At 35.8% G+C, this 21840-nt stretch overlaps 1 protein-coding gene across 1 annotated transcript in view; it reads right to left on the bottom strand.

The window, feature by feature from the left end:
* ATRNL1 (attractin like 1) overlaps positions 1–21840 on the bottom strand; it is a gene marked incomplete at its 5' end in the record, with an annotated part of 477341 nt that overhangs the window by 45655 nt on the left and 409846 nt on the right. Inside the window, 1 exon segment of the mRNA XM_032694659.1 lies at positions 6712–6826. Coding sequence (XP_032550550.1) covers positions 6712–6826 — 115 coding nt within the window.

Here is a 21840-nt window from a genome sequence, read left to right on the forward strand (position 1 = left end):
TATTAATATGCCTCATTTTATTGAGTCCCTCTTCAGCAGGAAGTCCAGTGATAAAGTAGTAAATCAACCATCTCTACCTCCTCTATTCTCCTGTTCTCTTTTTTTTTCCCTTTTTTTTTTCAGCTGATAGCTCCACAGTATGCAGTTTACTGTCCCAACAATAAGCTACTTTTGCCAAAGTGTGTGGAAGACACATTGCTAATATTATACTGCCTGTTTTTCATATTAAAGCATTTATGTTGTTCTCAAGTAAATTCTTCAGAATTTAAAGAAATCAAGGTTCTATGGCTAGAATAATGTAAAAACTAATTCTTTACAAAACTACATAGAATTGTGCAAAAGACCAGACAAAATCAATACCTACCTCATTCTTCATAACTTACAAGGCTTCTTGTGTTAAGAACCTCAGTGCTTTTCAGGTAGATTTTACCCTGCAGGTTCCAAAAGTAATTGCACTGGATTTGGTTTGGAGAAGGGGTAGTGGTGACTACTGAATCCTATTATCTACTTTGTTTTTGCTATTGCCATAAATATTTTTAAAGTAATCATTGGCACCATCTGCCACTTACCACTGTGTTTTTTTCACAGAGTCAATACTATAAACACAGTCTGCTCCCTCATCTGATGCTGTGCAGAAGGATGGAATTAAGCAAAAAATAGTCACTCTGAAAATAGACCTTACTACTTAAAAGAAAGCAACTCCTTCAGTAAAATAATCTTCAGAATAGATTATTTCAGTTTACATCAAGTCTTAGAGCTATTTCGTTAAGTTAACTGAAAAAAACTCCAGATTTTACATCTTGTGAGACCATGGCAATTGACAAGCCAGTCTCTCAGTGTCAATAAGTTGAAGTTACTGCTTAATATACAAATTAGAAATTTAGTTTTAGTTCTAGTCATTAAAACCCTTACAAAGACCATTTTGATTTTCTCACACAATGTTAATTTTTCTATTTTTTGAGCATTTAACTGGGAGCATGTTGGTAACTAATACGGAGTATCCCTCAATGCAATCACTAAAATTACATTTCTATACAAAATGTTCTAGTCATGTCTTAGGTTAGAGAGAAAGATTAAACTCAGTCTTCACACAGTCTAAACAGTAAACGTAAACTCAAAAATTTTTGTTCCTCACTGAGTCTTTTAAAATAATCCACCTTATGTGTAGAGCTTCTGCTCTAATGAATATGACTGTGCACCTTTGCATAATAACTAAAATGCCTGACTCACCCCTGTATTTTAACACAAGTACTAGACATCAGCATTGGTCTTGTGTGATATACGGTTTGATTTATTTCCAGCTACATGTTGGCACTTCAGAGAAAATTAACAGAACTGAGATTTTCGAGATTTTTTTTTTTTGAGTGGTCCTTAGCAAATCATAGAATCATAGAATCAACCAGGTGGGAAAAGACCTCGAGGCTCTGAAGTTCACCCTTGACTCTTCAGCCCATCTACTGCTGTGAGGCAGGAGCTTTTCAGTCTGCATATGGATGTACTTGTTAGTGCAGAATCAGATTCAGATGTTTACCTTGTCTTTTTCTTTGAGTACATGAGAAATGCTAGAACCCTCAACATGTATACACAGCCCCCTAATAATGTGTATTCCGTGCATCACACTGTACAATTCACTTTGTATTCTGTTACTAACTTTTTCATACATTTTTCCTGTATTTTCACATCTTTAATATTCTGTAATTCTCCAACATGAAAAAAAAAAAGACCATAAGAGATTCAACCACCTTCTGTATGTCTTAATTAGAGTATATTTTCATCTATCTCTTTTACTTATATTTTTCTAGAACAAAATCTCTACTCACCTTTGTAGCACTACTGATTTTATTAAGTTATTTTGCACATATGAAAGGACTGAGCAAGGAATGTGTTTGTAGCAGGTAGAAATTCATAGGACTTACATGCCCCACTGTATATCTGCAATTAGTTCACTGCATACTGAGATAGGTACACATATGAACCCACTCTACATATGAAAAATATAACCTATGGTTTTGCTTCCAAAGGTCATAAAAATTGAGCAATATAAGTAAATAAAATAGTCTATAAAAACTAGCAGTTAATTCATATTTATTAATGTGCCTCTTAAGATATGCATTAGCTTTTTTATATTTTAATCAGAGAAAATTACAAATAGAATCAAGAAGGCCTTGTTACTGTTTTCATCCAGAGCTAATTGTCTTGTAGAACATTTAATGAGTCGTTATTCATTATGATGGTGAGTACAGGGAAGGCAGATGGCATGGTAGTTTTATTGATTCTGTGATCCTACTGTAGCTTGCTGATTAAGTAGGATTGAACGCCACAGTTAGTGTGGTCAGAATTACATGAAATTCTATTTTGAGTCAAGGATATCAGACAGGATGTTTCAGATAGCATTGTTGGAGAGGCCTGGGGAACACTAGATTTTGCCATCTTAATTTATACTTATAGCAACAGAATACTGCACGTAATCTTCTATTTTAATTTCCATTTAATTTCCAAGTGTTATTTTACCTATTAAGTTAGATTCACCTCACCTAGTCATGGCCATATAGATGTTAGGTATCCATTAAAGTTTAATAGAGAGATACACATGCAGACCTGCAGAGACCATTCAGCTCACTGCTTTAATAGGGAAGCTCCTTTACTGGGTGTTCTACCATTTTTACCTTCTTTGTAGATAAGGAAATGCTGCCATGTGAAAGTAACATAACCTGCAAATAATTCAGAAATTACACTCCTTGATTCTGAATTATTTTGAAATGCTTTAATATTCTCATTTCTCTTTGTGCTTTACGGCATTTAGTGGCCTTATCCAAGAACGATGCAAACGTTATTTTTTAAACTTATTGTACAATAACTCAATACCTCAAAGCATGGGATTTAGTTGGCTTTAGTAGTAATGATGACATGATCACAGTTCTTTTAATAGAATTTATCACATTACCAAATTATTCTTTCTGTATTGCCCAATATATCACCAAAACTGTATGAAAACCTTGAAGGAGTTATTCTTGGCCCTTCCACTGCTGGTAGCTCATTGGCACCTTTTTCGGCATTACTTTATATATTATAGTTTTGTTTCAGTCTAACCTGCTTTGTTCAATACCCTGTGCAATGTATAATTTAGTTCTTTCTAGAGATTTGGTTGCAACTGCTCTTGTTATTAGATCTGCTTTGATATTAAGAAGAGTATAACCTATTTAAAGCATGGGGTCAGACACTACAGCAATAAATGACGATCTCTAACTTCAAATGTATCATAAACTTTGTCATATGTGCACTACACTGATGCATTCATACTGGTACACACAGGAATTGTACAGACAATTGCTATGTTTTTGAACCTTTTATTTTTGATCTGACTACAAAAGTATGGTTCCGTCAATGAGACAACTGAAGAATGAAGAAACCACATGTTCTATCACTCCATCCAAACCTGAGAAATTTAACTTCCTTAATGTTTTTCATTGATCCTTCTAATTTATACTTTGGTTGTAATTTTTGCCTTAATCCAAGCAAAATTTCATTTAAAACCAGTTGGTACTCCAGAGAAGTATAACTGAATTCTTAGCTTATACTAAAAGAAAACGTAAGGTCTGCTGTTCAATACCTAACCTACTACAATGACTTGCCAGATTTTCAGGATGTTTAATTCTACAAGTCATTCCTTCATTGAAAAAGTCCCTTTTAAAAACACGAGTCACAATGAATAGTGTTCCTCTTTTGCAATAAACTCATTTTTATCAATATTTTGACTAAAGCTGCGTGACCAATCTATATAAAATCTATCTAAAATCACAGATTAATTTTAAGCAGTTTAACTGTGTCAACCAAGCTATTACTTGTATACTTACAGAATTAGCACTTAGAGCTAAACAATGCTGTTGAAAGTCTGTAAAGTTCTGAGTATTTTCTGCAGGAAGTGGGGAACACATAGATTTCCACTGGGACATATGGTCTCTGCTAGAGAAGTTTTTGCTGTGCATAGCCTTTGGCCAAAGCCCACCATCTGTAGCTTCAACTTTTCTTCCAGCTGCTGATAAAGGTGAAGTATAGAACATATGCCGCAGAAAGAGCAACCTTTACGTTAGGGTTTGTTTTTTTTTTCTTTGGGGGTTTTTAGTTTGGTTGTTTTCTTTTTTAATATTCAGAGACACTTTTTAACAAAATATTTGTTGATATAAAACTTGGAAAAGTAAAACTCAAATTCAGAACTTGAAAAATTAGGGATACAACTAACAGCTCCAGTGGCGCATAGAGATTAGTTATTTGTGTAAAGAATTTGCTTCCTTGTTTCTGGAAAAAATGGGATGAAAAACAGTAACACTACAGGCATTCCCTTCTTATATTTCAGAGATTTGCATGGAAGAAATGAAACCCACAGTCTCTCACTGTGAACTGAGAATCAGTATCATTGACATATCATTTAAACAAAAATGCTTGACACACTGTCAGCTTTATCCTTGAATGATCCCAATGAGCTTGAAAATGGTTATATGCAAGTAATAGAGGATTCTAATATTACTTGGCACAACATAATTACTGAACACACTGCTTTCATCCACCTAAATATCATTGTTTTCATCTAGCTTAGGTCGTAGGGGAAACCAACTGGATAGCAAACGTGTGCGCAGCACAATGGTTCCACATCATTTCCAAAAACTTGGCAGTGTTCACAGCATCTGCTCCCAGGAAGCCCAGGAAAGAAGCAGCAGGTAGTGCTGCAGGACAGGAATGAAGTGAATTAGCTACAGGTATGCCAACAAACTTGCATAATAGCTTCTGCCTAGTCTACGCATGGTTACATGTAGAGAAAGCAGTCCACGAGTACCAAAATTCATTACCGCCAGATAAAAATGATTATAGCAATATAATCTAATACACTCTAATGGTTGAATCAGCATGGCTGCACACCTCAAGCATTTCTATTTGTTTTTGACCCTGAACAAAGGGAACGTTGTGGGACTAAAACATTTATATATTTTTGAACACTAAATAGCTGACAAATACCATAATAACAAATGGAGGAACAGCATTCCAAATATATGCCTGAAATGCTGATGCAAGACAGAGCAGAATAGGAGAACATAACACATGTAAAAAATAGGTATGTTCTTTCATAGAGAAACATTCAGAATTACACATCTGATGTGTTGTTGAACCAAAGTCCTGTTTAAAAAAGCCTATTCCTTAAATGACTTACAGACAGTAAAGAATAGCAATTACTTTTAAAGAACTCCTTTATATGGTAAATAGAAGATGATTATGAAGAAACCAGATAAATACATTTTTACTACCAAGATGCACATCACAGGTAAATTTGAAAACAACAAAAAACCTCCTCCAAAACCATTTTAATCTCCAATTTTAACAATTACTTTTAATTTCCTTTCATAACATTTTTTCTTGTTGCAAGACTATAAACACCTTCATTTCCTTAAAACATGAAGAGGGAATATGCTAAATATCCTCCCTCTCTCATTGCTCTCTTCAGAGCACTTATATTTATATATTTCTTCCAGGAAATGTATTTGACAAAGCAACAGTAACACTTTTATTTTCACAGCACTTCCAAAAATTATACTCCAAGCCATAAACAGCATTTTAATAACTAAGTCCTCATCTTAGAACTCAGGGGAAAAAAAATATATAACACCCTTCCCCCTCAAAAAATGAACTAACCCCCCCAAATAAATAACAGATAGTGATCAGGCCAAAAGAAGAAGAACACCCAGCTAAGCTTATTTCCAACACAAGTCAACTGAGTTTGCCCTCATCATTACTCAATACTTTTTAATCTCTTAAATGGATTTTTGAAGGTTAAAAGGATATCTTTTTGGCTCTTAATGATAAAAGTTATCCTGAAAGCATATTTTCTGGTTTATAGGAGCATTTTGGGCACATACCATGCAGTTTACTGTTCCTTACAAAGTTGTTCATTTCGACAACAGCTCCAGTGAATTCTGAAATAGTAAACTGGTCACATGTGCAGTGTCACATCACTGTCTACACTTTTTTGTCATGGTTGCTTTGTATCATGTCATTGCAGGCAGTTATTTAAAGGATTTAAAAAGTGTATTTAGGTACCTTCTGTTCGGGAAGTATTTTATGAGAATGGTTTTGTACAATGATCTAGAATAGATCATATAACGTAAGTTACCACAAGAAGTGCTTTCAGATAATGCAAGTGGTGCCTTAAAATGAGGTGGGATCATTTCCAAAGTGAACACCTCCCTAATGAAGCATTCACTCACACAATTCCAGGTTTTATCTGACAGGCATTCTGGGAAATACTAATATTCTAATTGTGTCCTCGACAGCAAAGTACTGGGATTCATTGTGAAAACTAGACTGCACTAAATATCAGCTTGAACTGGGAATACTCACTGATATTCCCTATACAGCCTCATTTATAACTTGAACTGAAGCCATAGAAGGGACAGCATAGGAAATTTTTTTGCCCTGAAAGACAATGTTGGAGCATATCGACATGCACAGGTATTTGTTTCCGAAGTCCTAATGAGATGTGCCACTGTACACCAGCCTGGTTTAATCAGTGGCCTTTTTATTGTGATGCAACAACAAATTCCAAACCAAAATTCCTACATTAAACATCGGCGCTACACTTAACGCCAGCTTGACTGAGCAGCTCCTTGTATCCATCCACTGTGCCATTATTTTGGACACAACACTCACCCACACAAGTCTTACCTGACTGACCAGGTGGGGGGACTCCTGAAGGTCCTCTGGGAAGACACAAAAACACCGTCAGGACTGCAGCTCTGTTTCCTGAACATGGCTCGATGGCAATCGGTTTAGGCGCACCCTGAAAAAGGAACATACTTCTGTAACATCTGAGATTTCCATTCCATTTTTACTTGTACATCTTTAATTTATTTTTAAGTTTCACTGTAACAGTAGGAAGATATTTTTCCCAATTAGTTTGTTGCATTTAAACAGATTGTCCTAATCCTGTTAATTGACTTAAAAATGGGCTTTAACAGCCCACGCTGCAGACCTAAGCAAACAGAAAAAAATTAAAAGATCATAAAGACAACAAAATTATACTAATTTTTATAGTTTGCTAAATGTAGTAATATCAACTTAAAGCTTAGAAAACAGCAAAACCTTTTGATATCTGAGAGGAGCACAGTTTCCCCTGTTCTGTTAAGAAGTATCCATGTGAAAAAATTGTGCTTCAACAGCATCCATTACTGCCTAATACCAAAACTATAAAATGAGAGCAAATCTATATTATATACTGATAGCTAGACATAGCCAATCCCTCTTGAGATTCCCAGACCAGTAATTCTGCCTTCTCTCTGCCCATCCCGGTAAACAAATGATTTCTTGAAGGCAGGATCTTCCTGATTTTTTTTTTTTTCCATATGCAGAAAATAGGTGCAGTCTTACTATATTTACATATAAACTCTCTGAAAATGTTGCCTGTGTGATTATCACCTTACTTTATCTCATATAAAGCTATGATAGCAGTCTCTTGCTGGTAGGGGGTTTGTGCTGTTTCCCAACTCTCATTAACTATATAGATCGTTTAATTTGCAGTTAGCTTTCAATTGAATGGGTTCTGCCATATTGTTCTCAATTTACCAAGACTGAGGATAGTAGGAGCTGAAAAAGAAACAAAGCAGTCTACAAAGCTATAGAATAATAAATTTCTAATATGATGATTTACAATGTTTCCGTATTTTGTGCTCATTAAGAGATAGGCATTTCACTTTTGAGAGATTAAACATTTAGTCAAGCACTAAAGATATTTCTAAAAACATTGTGTCAAAATCAGTATAAGTATTTCTTTCTTTTTTTGTGTGTAAATGTTTTAAATGTCTGTCATGCACCAAGGAAAAATAGGAGTTTGATGTTTTGATTCAAAATTCAAAGCCATAAAACTTTCTATTTACATTCAAAATGCAATGTATACATAAATGTCAACAGATTCAAGTATTCTAAGAAAAAAATGATAGCTTAGCCAAGCTAAATACACTGCAAAGTACTAGATATAAGGAAAACAAAGACACTTCCATCATGTAAAGTGATTATCATTTTCTGTTTTTCTACCTCCAAGTAACCAACATTTATTACTGCTCAGTGAAGATAAGGAAACAGAGAACACAGCAATAAATGGAAAAATAGACAAATATATGAATTTTTTTACTTCATGGTCATATTTAAAAGGCATTTCTGTAGATTGATTTGAGGCCATAGCATTAAAATAACTTGGGTGAGGAATGTCATCTAATTTAGAATTGCCATGACATAATGACTGACAACTTACATTCACTAAAACCTTTACCAAATGATGAAATGGAAAAGTAAAACCCCAAAAGCTTCAGCTGAAAAAACTCAACCCAGCTTTTAAAAAATCAACATAAGGAATATGTTGTAAACTGAGTGTACCGTGTTTGTACCATTTAATAACAACTTTTTTTGTAACTTATTGGCTCAATGTAAGCCAAAGGAACAGACATGGAGAACAGATTCTGAACTTGTGTAAACTGTTGTATATCTTTTGACTTCCACAGACTTATTATCAGCAAAACATCTAGACAGGCACTGCTGGATCATATGATTCTAAAAGCAATGCAGAAATGGGAGGAAACAGGTTAAGAACCTTACTAATATTAGCAGCATTGATTTCACATGCACAAAAGTAGTACCAGTGGATTATTGGAAAAGAAAAGCCCTCTTCCACTATACACATCTGAATCCTTATACAGCATTTACAATTAAAATGGTTGGTATTACTAATGCAAGCAATAGAGCATTTAAGTCATCTTTCCTGATTTGTCACAACAGAAAATCAAATAACATGATTCCTTTCTATTTGAAAGGGCAGAGAAAATGAAATCTTCATTTTAAAATGTAATTCAGAAGAGAATTTATGCAAACACACAACTGAAAGGAACAAATTTATCATTATGCCTTTTAATTTTGTGAATAATTACTTTTTTTAAAATCCAAATGATGATATTTTCTCTTGCTGTGTAATATAAAACCTTTGATTAACAAACCCTGTCCTTTTCTGTTTGAAGTTTATTTTAATGCTTTTGAAAACACAATTGGAGGAAATGATTTCTGATAAATATTTTTCAGAGGACTTCATCCAACTATAAAATACAGTAACAATATTGTGCTTATTTGTTCTTTATAGAACATTATGACTGAAAAAGCAAATGTCTTATCTTACCTCACATCATTCAGGTTTGCTAGCAGAAAACCACAATAGCATAGAGCACATGATAATAATTTAGATACCCTAAGGTTTGTCAGTTGTTTAAAGATAAATACATAATCATGAATCAAAGTTATTTCACAGTGACATAACATGTTCTCTGAAATGTGCCATTTATCATGCATTTTCCACGGCTTTTTTGGAAGAGATAAGGCACAAGTTTGTTTGCCCAAAGCATTAAGCTACCATGATTTACTTGCTAGAATTATCTTTTTTTCCCCTTGTACAGAAAGTGACTTATGTGTTTTGCCAAGAAGCTTAAATGACAATCACAAACTTTTATTCCTATATTCCCTTTCTTACACACACTATGACAGAAAGATGTATGTCAGTTGGGAAGGTGAAAAAGACTGGAAGAAAACTATGAAGGAATAAAAGGGTGAAAGAACATATATTAGTGTTGATAGTGAGAAAATAAGAGTAACTCAGTGGATATAGAAAGAAGAAATAAATGGAGAGGGCAGGGATTAAAACAGAGAATAATTAAAAAAGAGAATAGGTTTTATCCACAGTTTAACTGTGTAGTCATGCATTACTTTGCAGAAAATAAGTGTCAGGAGTAATCTTCCTGGGGTCCTAGATTTTTATTAGTGAAAAGGTTCTACATTCTTCAAATCTTTTTCTGAAAATCCTGAAAAGACCCAGACAAAGTCCAGCTAGGTGATTTTATGAGGAAATACTGAGCTTTGGGAAGAATCCTTTGGATCTGTGTCTATAAGAAACAAATTTGGGCTGAGTTATTTTTTCCCTACACAAAGGACAGATGACAACATTACCATTACTGGCATAAAAACACATTACAGTGTATGCCACATTCATACTTGTATCATAAACCTCCAGCAAATCTTGCATTATTGTATTTGGCTGTTTAGAAATAACAGAATTGAGCAGATTAAGAGTGTAGATCAAGAAGAAGCTGAGAATTCTGTTGCCCTTGGCAGGTAGGACAGTCAACAGAAAGCAGTGGCCTGAAGAGGTGAGAAGAGCAACAGAACACAACGACTCAGGAGATATTCATGGAGCTGCTGTAAGTGTTCAGCATCTCCTTGGGCAAAATGCACTGAATCTTTAGCATCAATTTGTATCTATGAAAATATTTCATACTGTGAATACAGGAAGATGAAAAATGTAAAGTGCTTTGGCTCTATCTGTATTCCAAGAAGTAGTGTCTCTCAGAAGTGCTATAAAACTTCTGATTTTCAGTATGAAGTAATATCCCCGTATATATTTTTTTCAACATTCTAAGTTAGGTGTATCCAATTTTTAAAAGTGCATTATTATACTGTAAGACAAATAGTTCACGTAAGACTCAATGGCTCCAAACTCATGCCAAAAAAGCAATTAGAAAATTGAATTGAGGAATTAAGGATTAATGTGAGCATGTTACACCTGTCAGAAGTAATAAGTATTTTGACAGGAACAGAATAAAGTTTGACAGTGTGCACAAATATAGATCTGATACATAAATCAAATATTAAAATGCAAATAACTATGCATTAATCACTGTAATGTTTCCTAACTAAAATGGTCTTAGTACTACTTACAAGAATTCATTATAAATAAAACTGTATCTCTTCTTAAAAAAACAGCTCAACTTATACTTTTTTGTTTTAATAATAAATCATGTCTATTTAAACTTAGTTTTTAATCGTGTTATTAAACCAGCATTAATCTCATGAATTCCACATAAACTAAGCTAGATGACTTGGCAAATAAACAATCAAATCTGTTGTTGTGCCAGGATTAGTACTAGACTCAGAATGTAAACAGCTGCTTTCTGGAGTTCAATGTGCAACACTTCAGAGAGAGGAAAAAAGAAAAGAAACAAGACTGTGGCCTCTGAAGACGTAAGAGAGACAGAAAAGGAGGAAACATAAAATTTAGACTGTTATATTACAAGTATTCACACCTTGAGTATCTAGGTTGGATTTTGGTCAAATTCAGATGCCTCCTTGCATCTCCAGATGCAAACTCAAAAGCCTCAAAACCCTGTTAATCTTACTATCAGTACTAAAAACTTCCCAACAGGTGAAGGTCTCCTTTACCTGCCAGGCATATCCCGATCTCTTCTACATCCACTCAGGATTCACTGGCAGCTGCCCTGGAGGTAGAGCTCAATCTAGGTAGTTAGGATGTTGTTTTCAAAACATCCTTATCAAATTAGGTTTTTACAATACAGTTGTGGCCACTTTCTTTAAAAACACAGTTGAAAGCAGAAATTAACTCTGCTCTCTGTGGTAAGAGGACAAATCCTTCTTATCCTATTCTGCTTTTACTAAAAGTGTGTCGGGAGTGCAATATTCTGACCTTTAATTTAAGATGAAGGGTCAAATGTTGTGATTGCTCTGACCATTTTCAGATTTTTTCCATGGTCATTTGCCGACAGAGTCAAACACGGCAGTAACATCAGGGGAAAGAAGAAATGCTGTCTGCCCCTCCCAGCACCTGCTGCTGCCCTAAGGAGAACCTGGAACTTCCCGTGTACTGAAACTAAGGCAAAGCCTCAGACAGAAACAAAGACTGCCATCACTACTGCTGTTTTCATAGACTATCGGTGCTACACTGCTTTACTATTCTAAGGGTTGGGTGAACTAATGAATTAATGCTCATTAACATACTTTTGAGTATGAGCTTCCCACCCACCCAGAAGTTTTGACAATTTTCTCCATAGATTTATTCAATGAGTAATGAGCCTTAATGACTGCAACATGAAAAAAAACCTTTCTCAAAACATCTTTTGTGTGCCAGGAGAAATACAATACAGGAAACACTGCAACAGAATAAATAAGCAAGGCTGGAGTACTGAACATTGCTTTGTGGCTGGCATAGGAAACACAAGTTCTTCATATAACCCTAGGGTTTTACTGAAATTCTAAGCATCTACTGAAGATTTTCATTTAATACATCCCATAAAGTTCCTCTCTTGCAATTAGTGAGAGGAAAGCTTCACCTCATTTAAACCTGCAAAGAATGGTGCTCAGCACTTTCTACAGGGTTTCTACACTGCACCTTCTTTTGCCTGAGGATTTCTCAGTGATTTCTAACTTTGGTTAATGAGGTCCCATTAACCTGTGTGAGGTACACAAGTACATCACCTACAGCAGTAAAAGCTGGTGAACATTTAGGCATATCTCTTAATTTTTCAACTATACTGAAAGAGACTTGATGTAATTGCCTTGCTTCTGTGACCAGGACATCCAGCTGCGCCGATTTACCTGGAGGACTCCACCAACTCTACTTAACAATGAATAAGTTTTCCTGGAAGATTTCTATCATGTCTAATTGAGCTGAGATCAACAGGCTTATTGATAATAAAATGCAACTCGACCAAAATTATCCTAACAGTTCTTATTAGATAGTTTTTTACAGTGAATTATCTTTCCATTTTACTTCTGCCCCATTGTTTTTGCATAATATAAATCATTAATTTCCTTGTTTCAGAATGGAAATGGAAATCTTACAATATATTGGAACAGTATTTTTCATAAGAAAAACAGTGGAAATGAACAATAAATAGAATACATTATGATTACCAAGCTGTGACTATGGCCCCAGTGCACAAACCACATTATCCTTCCATTTACTGTCTTGCTTCACTATAGCAGCTATAACAATGATAGGATGCATTCTTTTTAGTAGTCTTTTCTGAGTAGAATGTGGTTGTTAGTTTTGTACTTATGTTAAATTTATGTATTACTCTTAAAGTGTTTATGCTCAGAAGAGTGATATTTTTACTACAAGAACTATATTTATTTGCAACAGAGTTACTCTCAGTTAATCTAGTAAGCGACTTCATTTCAAAACCTAATACTGTGTCATAGAGCATTTCATTAAAAAGAGGGTTATGAATTGACATTTTGATTAAAACTGATTTATTAAGACAAAGCTACGAGAAACAACTGCACATGCATTTATTTTCAGTGGGGTTTCCAGAAGGAACTTCTATTCAGATTTCCTATTCAGCTTTTATCCTCCTCCCTAGAGGTTGCTTTTTCTGAACTGTGACATTACTGTGAACCATCGTGGAATTTTCCTGATTTTTCACATTGGCTGAACAGACCACAAGACATTGAAGTTAAGTCAAAACACTAGGTGGCTGCAAGGCACATTGCATTTCTTTATCTGTGTGTCCATGTATGCAGTTTCCTATCTCTTCATACTGTTAAATAAACTTGGTTTTACTTTACTATTACCTCTTGCTCACTAATGAGGGTAATTTCAGGTTAATAGCAAAAATATTGAACGTAACTTACAGTGGACAGTGTGTGTAGCAGTTGTACTGGATTACTGCCAGAGATATCCCCTAGAGCCTTCAGAGTATTTCCCTATTAAGCTGCAGGAGTCTGATTAAAGGCTGGCAATGCCAGTGTCCAGTTTATGAAAGGAAATTTATTTTGGCAGCAGCTAGGTAGGTCCTGTTGGGAAAAGCACCTGAGATGGTGTCTGTGGCATTTACCAAGCATCATGTATCCCCAGGTACTTTCCTGTAAATTCTTCCGACTACCACTCTATTAGTCAAAGTGGTGCTGTGTAGTGAAGTGGGGCTAATGGGCATTTGTTTCCCAGATGGGTATATCTCTTGTATCTCCAAGCTTTAGAAACAAGAAATAGAAAATTCTGTTATTCCTTCACAATTTAATTGTAATGGCTCATCTACGAAACTCTTATTTCACTGGGGACAAATGACTGCCAGTCCGTCACAGTTTGAGCTTGGGCTGATCACTTAAGACCAGATGGTCACTCCCATATATCACAGTAAGTTAACTTTTCCCCCACCTGCCCGACAGAAGAGGACATGGTCCCTCCAGAGCCACTACTAATTTTCCAGGGTTAGGAAAGTTGAAGCACAAGGCACAGTTTAAATCCTGCCTCGCTTACCTGCTAACAATGTGGCCTCGGTGGCAGGCAGAGTAATGCTGAGGTAAGGGTGAGCACAGTGCAGTTTGTTTTCACTGGGAACAAGCAAACTGAGTCAGCTGCAGACTTGAAATTTCCATGAGGAGCCCAAAAGGGCTATCCTTCACTTGGGGTGGATTACACAGTTTCAATATGTCATTGCCACAATGAAACTCCGAAGTTCTCACTAACAGTTACCTTTTGTGACCCCGAGATCTTATTCCTGTAGCTCTGCAGCACCCTAGGGTCATAAAAGGTAAAGTTTGTTCATCATTTAGGAGATCTATGCCAGACTTGAGGGTTATGAGAGGCAAGTGTCCTGAAATTATTATGCTGCATTTTGCATTTCTTGCAAAATTGGAAAGAAAATATAGTACACCATATGTCATCCAAAATACACTTTTAGTGAACTTTTCTTCAGCAATGCCTTTTCAAGTTCTTTTTTAACCTCTTGGCCACATGCAAGATGCTAGTGAATGATATATTAAAACATTAATATTTGGAATTGTAATAATAAAAAGAGAACTAAATCAAGACACATTGTGGAAACTAGCTGTCAGCAGAAGGGATTAAAGTGCAAACTTGGCAATATTCTTAATGCAGGAAAAAATGTTAATGGCACCAGAATAACAAATTACTTTCTATCATGACACCTTACACAGATCACAGCCTGCTGAATGTAAGGAGGACACTAAATGCATCTGAAAGCATGACATAACTTTTATTTTCATTGTCCTTGCCATGGCCCAAGGAGAGCTGTAAAGTGTGTACACCAGAGCCAAAAACATTCTGAAACAAATGATCCCTCATTTAAGATTTGCAAATATATAGAAGTTTTTGTCTTAGTGACTTAGTGTGGGTATTGTGGATCAGATCATAGGTGCTCCAGCAGCAGGAGGAAATAATAAAAGACTTCTCTTACCTAAGGAAAAAGTATGAGATGGCAGCAAAAGGGGACCTAGTTTTGCTGTGTTATATAGTGGTAGCAGCAGCATGTGCTAAACTGTTTTGGCAGCAGTTGCTGCCAATGAGGTGGAAAGGGAGAGGGCAGGTTGACAGGCCTGTGAGAGCACAAACCAGACCTTTTTTGGGTGTTGCAAGACATGCCTCACACTCTCCTCTTGAGGACCTCCATCACCTACTCTACCCATTCACCAATTTGAAAGCGTAATTGAGTACAGTTTTTCACTTGAATCTTAAGAATTAATTCAAATCTTAAATATCATCTGCTTAAATCAGCACTTGAGTAGCAGCACAACTATTTTGATTTATACCAGCTGCAAATCTGATACTATACTATTAATTTCTTAATAGTGTCCTTGAAAAATTCTGCAAATAAACTCAAGCTCAAGTATTATCACTTAATGTTGCTTTCTAAGATGCTCCCCATTAAGACTGTTAGTACTTACAGTGCTTATATTAGGAACATCACTGAAAATCCACAAAAAATGGAAGTTACAGGATCTAATCTGACAAATAATTAGACACATGAGAATTAGAGCTTGGAAAAATTTTGCATTAAAGCAAACAGGATTACTTGCATGAATGAAACTATTTATTCTTGTTACTCACGTTAGCTAAACGTATGTGATGGAATATTTTGTTTTAGAGACAGGTTTTTTAGTAAAAAAAAAAATGGAAACCCCCTGTTCCTTCAAAATATTACAAAACCCGCATCATTTTTATTAAATCAGCATAGATCTACAGAATAAAGTATTTGCTGAGCCCCACTTATATGGAAAGTAAGTGTTATTTATTTTTTTTAGAACTATATTATGAGCTTGCTTAGCCTCTTGAGCATTGCTCACTGAAAACGAGTGGTACAGAAACCTAGTCCAGCTCAGCCTACACTTCTGTTCCACAAGTATTTCCTACGGCGTAGCAGAACTTCTAATTATGTCATATTTTTATTATTCTCTTCAGTAAGATAGTACTCAGTCACCACCACCAAAAATCATTACTCACATTGAATTCTACAGTTCCCATCCTTATTGCATGAAAGTACTTGTGATTGTGCTTCAGGAAATGTTCTCACTTTAAATTTTACATTATAAAATTTAGCAGCAGTGATGACACTTTTAACATCTTTTCTTTGAGAGACATACCATTTTCACAGCAGACTGACCGCATTTTTTAAAGTTTCCTTGAAAATTCACAAATTTGTGAACTTTTCATTGGAGTTCGATTCAAATCCCTGCATTCCATGAAGATTTGTACTCCATCTCATATATTTTTTGATATCTAACCAAATGATTTCTCTTCCTCTAATTTCATGCATAAAGTTTAAACCACTGCTAAGATTAAAGCAGAGTCAGTCATGTTTGTCCTGTGCTTCAGTCAACAGAATGGTATAACACATTTACTTTTGCACTATATGTAAACTCCAATTTATTTTTGTGACTAAAGGTTAAAGCATCAAATAACACATTTTACCATTATTTTCTGATTCCTCTTCCCTTTTCCACCCCTTCCCAACATCTTTCTCAGTCTTGGGGTGCTCTTTCTATGGAAATAAATGCTCTGTGTCAAGCGCCACTGACGGACACAATAAGCAGAAGGAGCAGGATCTTATTTACTTCAACAAGGGTTGAGATTTGAGATCAGTCACCAAGCAGATGTTATTTCTGAAGCTGAAAGTATTCGTGATGATTGTTACTATAGAAACCAAGCTTTGTAAAATATTCCAAACAAACACTTCTTTATTACCCTGGGCTGTAACTACAGCGCTCCGCATTAACACTACCTCCCACGGTAAGTTATCAACTGTGCACATTTTCTTTCTGGTTATTTGCTTTCAATAGTAACTACAAGGCAGGATTTCTATAGGTCTTGGAAGAGACTGTATCACAGTACCAGCCATCCATAAAATGACACACACTGTACTCATTCAGCGCTAAACTCCTGTCTGTTTCATTTCCCCCCTCCTGTGGGCAGCCACTCAAATCAGTGTTTCCCTGTTCAGCAACAGTGAAAAACAGGAACCCACTGCTAATTCCTGTGGTTAGATCATCAGCACAAAACCAGCAGTGGTTACGAAATGCCAGCCCCAGCCTCTTTAGCAATTAAACCATTCTTCATTCTTAGTAGACTTTGTGAAGCCCATGCGTCACTCAGAAAGCATCTTTCAGTGGCCTGTCATATCCTAACCAGAAGTTTCAGACTTGCTGCTTTCTTTGTTAATCATACTAGAAGAGTAAAAATTTGAATCCCAGTTCCAGTGAAGATGGTGGGACTTCAGCAGTGCAGGATCCCTGAGCCTGAGTGCACCCCCAGGGCAGAGGGCTGGAGCAGGTCACAGCCATCACTGCGGGGTGACTGGGAAGCACCACGGCCTGTGCCAGTGGGAAGGAGCAGGTAAAGTCCTGTTAGCCCAACCTGTGCCTGGGATTTTAACCAACTCTCCTTCTTGCTACAATTAAACTACCCATAGACAGGTAACAGGGAAAACTTCAAACAGAAGTTAAGCAAGTGACAGCTGGCTTGTTTTAACATATGGAAAAGAAAATTTTATTTAAGGCTATTTAAGGAAATTAGAAGGAATTTTATTACAGAATGAATGCACCGTGTGAATACTGGAAATATTCTTTGTCTGAGGTTTTCTGTCTCAGTTTATAGAGAAATCCTCCTAAAGGATAAAATGATACTAATATTTTAAAATATAGTTATGTTCAAGACACCTATGCTCACAACTTCTGATTATTACAATTAAAATTCCAAAGCTCTTTTCATTCTTAACTTACTGTCATGTTCTCATAATCTTTAACTTTTAATACTGTCTTTCTGTTAAAATAGGGCAATTTTTCCCAAATCTTTTAGAAACTTCTCAGCTATCTTTGGGATGTGGGAAAATTACAATTTTTTCCTAATACCAGTTCCATCCAGGGCTTACAATTTTATTTAAAACTTGGCCTTGACTCAGGTAACATTAAGGATTCCTGCCTTTCATTATTGTAAAACAAATCTGTTTCAAAATACAGCAATGTAATCAGAGCACAATCAGATTTCCATAAGAATATACAGAAGTATGGAACTGCATGTGCCACTGCCATCTATTATAACACACAATACACCACAGTGAGGAAAGCATTAAGCAAAAGAGCACAACTAAAGAGTCAGTTAAAAGTTTTAGTTGTGGTGATTTGTACTCTCTGCAATGGTATGCTGAGTATAATAATAAATTTAAAGTATCTATAAAAGATTTTAAGTGTGAGAAATGTGTGGCATAAGATATTCTGGAAAAAGGTAATAGACAAAGCAGGCATGTTTTATGAAGATAGAGCTACAATTTGGAAGTGATTGTGTGGGACTGAATACAGAGAATGCATTTAAATCATGGCACGTGTCCTGGTGGACCAATGTCCAGAGGATAGTGCTGTGGTTAAACACAGTAGTTACAGGAGAGATAAGGGTCCAGACAACACACAACCTGTGTTTTAAATGGCAGTTATCTATGGATACTCAAAACATCTTAACAGATTTGATGTGTCTGTGAAGTAGGTCATGCTTTCTCCATGGAGGAGTAGTTACAGATAGCTGGGCCTAACCTGGCCAAAGCATGGCAAATCTCTGGATAGGGGCACTCCAGGGATTACAACAGCTAGCAAGAAATCCAACTGTCTCCTACTTCCCAGCTTAATTGAACAAGTTCCATTTAAAGCCATGTTGACTTAAGGTGATTTTCAGTAGCTGCAACTTAGCTTTTCTAACAGTTTTTGTTTAGTTTGTTTTTAAAAAATTTTTCTTAGCTTTTTCTTGCTATATTCCACATAGACAGGACACATAGAATCATAGAATCAGCCGGGTTGGAAAAGACCTCTGAGATCATCAAGTTCAACCCTTGATCCACTACCACCGTGGTTACCAGACCATGGCACTGATGCCACATCCAATCTCATCTTAAAAACCTCTAGGAATGGAGAATCCACCACTTCCCTGGGCAGCCCATTCCAATGCCTTATTACTCTCTCTGTAAAGAATGTCTTCCTAATATCTAAACTAAACCTCCCCGGTAGAGCTTAAAATCATAAGACATAATGTAAAGAAAAATAATTGTGCAATTATACATATATGCAGATAGCCTACAAACACAAAACCCATGTCATTGTTTCTAATTGTGCTATGAGCAATCTCTGGAATATTATGTTGGAGCAAAAATTAAAGCATAATAAAAGCTACATCAAAGACCTTGAAAGAGAAATCTTCTTGAAAACTTCCTCAGTCCCAGACACAGCAATTTCTCATCATTCCCCAAATGTCTATTGAAATGAATTGCACTAAAAGGTTCTAGAGCCATCAATATATTTAAGAATTTAATAGATGTCTTTTAGTTCTCTTTGATCATAAATTGCCAAAATGGTTTCCACTCTCTCCAGTTCCCTTGTCCCTGATTCGTCTGCTGTGACACTTCTGGATGACTTCCAGTTCTGATTGTCGTAAAGTCCTTGTTTTTGCAGAATCACCTAGTGTAGAAATTTGCAATTCCAAACAATGTCTTTTTTGGTCTGTTTATCAGCTAACGCTCTTTACTCAAGCAATCTTTGCCCTTCACATTCCAATTGGTTTTGTCCTTATTCAAACTTCTATGAATTTAACATAAGTAATGTAACTTAAAACATGAATGAATATTTCTCTTAATTTAAGAAAAATTTTATCTTTCTTTAATCTTCAGTTACAGGAAGGATCTGAACACATACATAAAGACAAACTTATTTTGGATCATTAATATTTCACCCATTTAATCTTTATGTCATTGAGGTTTATTTTTACATTTTCTTTACATTTTAATTTTTTTTTTATTTACAATTTTTTTATGTCCACATTAAAGGCCTCTTTGTATAGTTGTCATTTGCCTGTAGTTTGCCCGGTTTTCATCATTATAGTTTCCTAATTTTCAGTGAACTGCTGAGCAAGCCGAAGATTTTAATTAGATATATCACTTTATTTTTTCTTGTAAGAGCTTCTTATTAAAGGCTACTCATGTAGATGATACAGATATTAATCAATTTGCATCTGTACTTCTAAAATATTCAGTTAGGTCCCTAATTAACCATCTGTAAACAAACCCTTGTTCAGTAACAGGGCACAGGCATTTGTTGTGAGGTAACAAAGGCTGGTAAGGGCCTCATGCTACCACTCTGCTCTGCTGTAAATATTTGACTTCTCTCAATATACAGAAAATAATCAAAGTGATTCACAGTCTAGATTGTGGATCACTGGACTCTCTCTAATTGAGTCACTGTTATTATGAGAAAGCTTTAAAAATTGCAGGTGCTTCCATGAGGTGCCAGGTGCTTCAGCAACTCTGAGTTGTGTATTCCATGGCGACATGACGCAAGGATAGTGAAGACATACCTTCCTATGATGAAAGTATATAGAGAGCCAGTCTTTAAAAATAAACTTCCACAGAAAAAAAAGATGAGTTCCCCCTCTCCCCCCCCAAAAAAAGTCAGATTATTTTGTGAATTTGCATATATTCTGGTCTTCCAGAACACCAGTCGTCTCCCACTAGAAAATTCTTTCATGTTTTTGATTTTTAATCAATAAATTTATTATGTAAACAATGTAAACATTGTTTACAACCTGATTCTATACTGTAGCACTTTGTACACTCTACAGTGACCACAGGAGTTTCTCAACAGCTTCAGGAAGGGTAACTAACCTCCCTAATAAACCTGGTCTCTCACCCCCTCTTGGGGAGAATGCTCATTTCAGCATGCCAATGCACCAAGGGTATCGGGGGTTTTTTACAGCATACGTGGCACTATATACTAAGGCACTCTATATTTATATATGTATCCCATTCCCAGCATGCTGTTATGGACCACATAGGCTCAGTAAAACTTGATGTACACCCTCTAGTTCTTTTGTTATGGGCTGCTCACAGCCATGACAGAGACAGACACTGCTATTGTCCATGCTTAAGAGCAATTTCTAGCACAAAAGGAAACCATCTTCTCTGTTCTTACAAACAGATAATTTACTGACATGTGTCAGTAGGCATTATTCATTTTTACCACAGAGAAGCAGATCAAGGGTGCCACTCAATCACGTGGAAGGGATTACAGCTACTGTGAGGCACTTTCAGTTCTGCCATCATATCTATTTCTCATTCTTCCCTCTTCTGTTCAGTACTGTACCACAACTATTGAAAATTAGAGGTATTACTTACATTCCTGTTAATCCACACCTAAAAAGATTTTCCGTGATGACCGTACTGGACCACCTGCATAAAATATGTATGTGGAAGTGATTGCTTTTCAATAGCATGTCATGTGAGCAAAAGCATGACAGAATCCACACAACCTGATTTTAAAGGCAAATACTCATTTTGATTTAGTACTAATATTTCGGTGGTACTATTCTATGCTTTCCACCAGTATATCAGCAATGGATCATCGTCACTCATGTTCAAAACACTTTATTTTGTCTTTAGTTCTCCAATTGTTAGAACTGTTTTCTGGACAGCACTTGTATGTAATTAGATCCTACTATATAGTCTTTAGGAGCTGAGCAGGCTCATTAGGAGTTGAAAAATAAAATAAAATAAAGACGCAAAATGAACTTGCTAATCACCAAAGTTTGAAAAAGAAATCTATGAAGGAAGAAAGCAGAGCCACAAATCAGAGATCTAAGTTTCTTCCGCAGTTTTACTTTTCTCTGACTCAGTGATTTCCTTCAAGATCCAGTTTTGTTAG

Source organism: Chiroxiphia lanceolata, chromosome 8 (assembly GCF_009829145.1).
Source record: "Chiroxiphia lanceolata isolate bChiLan1 chromosome 8, bChiLan1.pri, whole genome shotgun sequence".
Classification (NCBI taxonomy): domain Eukaryota; kingdom Metazoa; phylum Chordata; class Aves; order Passeriformes; family Pipridae; genus Chiroxiphia; species Chiroxiphia lanceolata.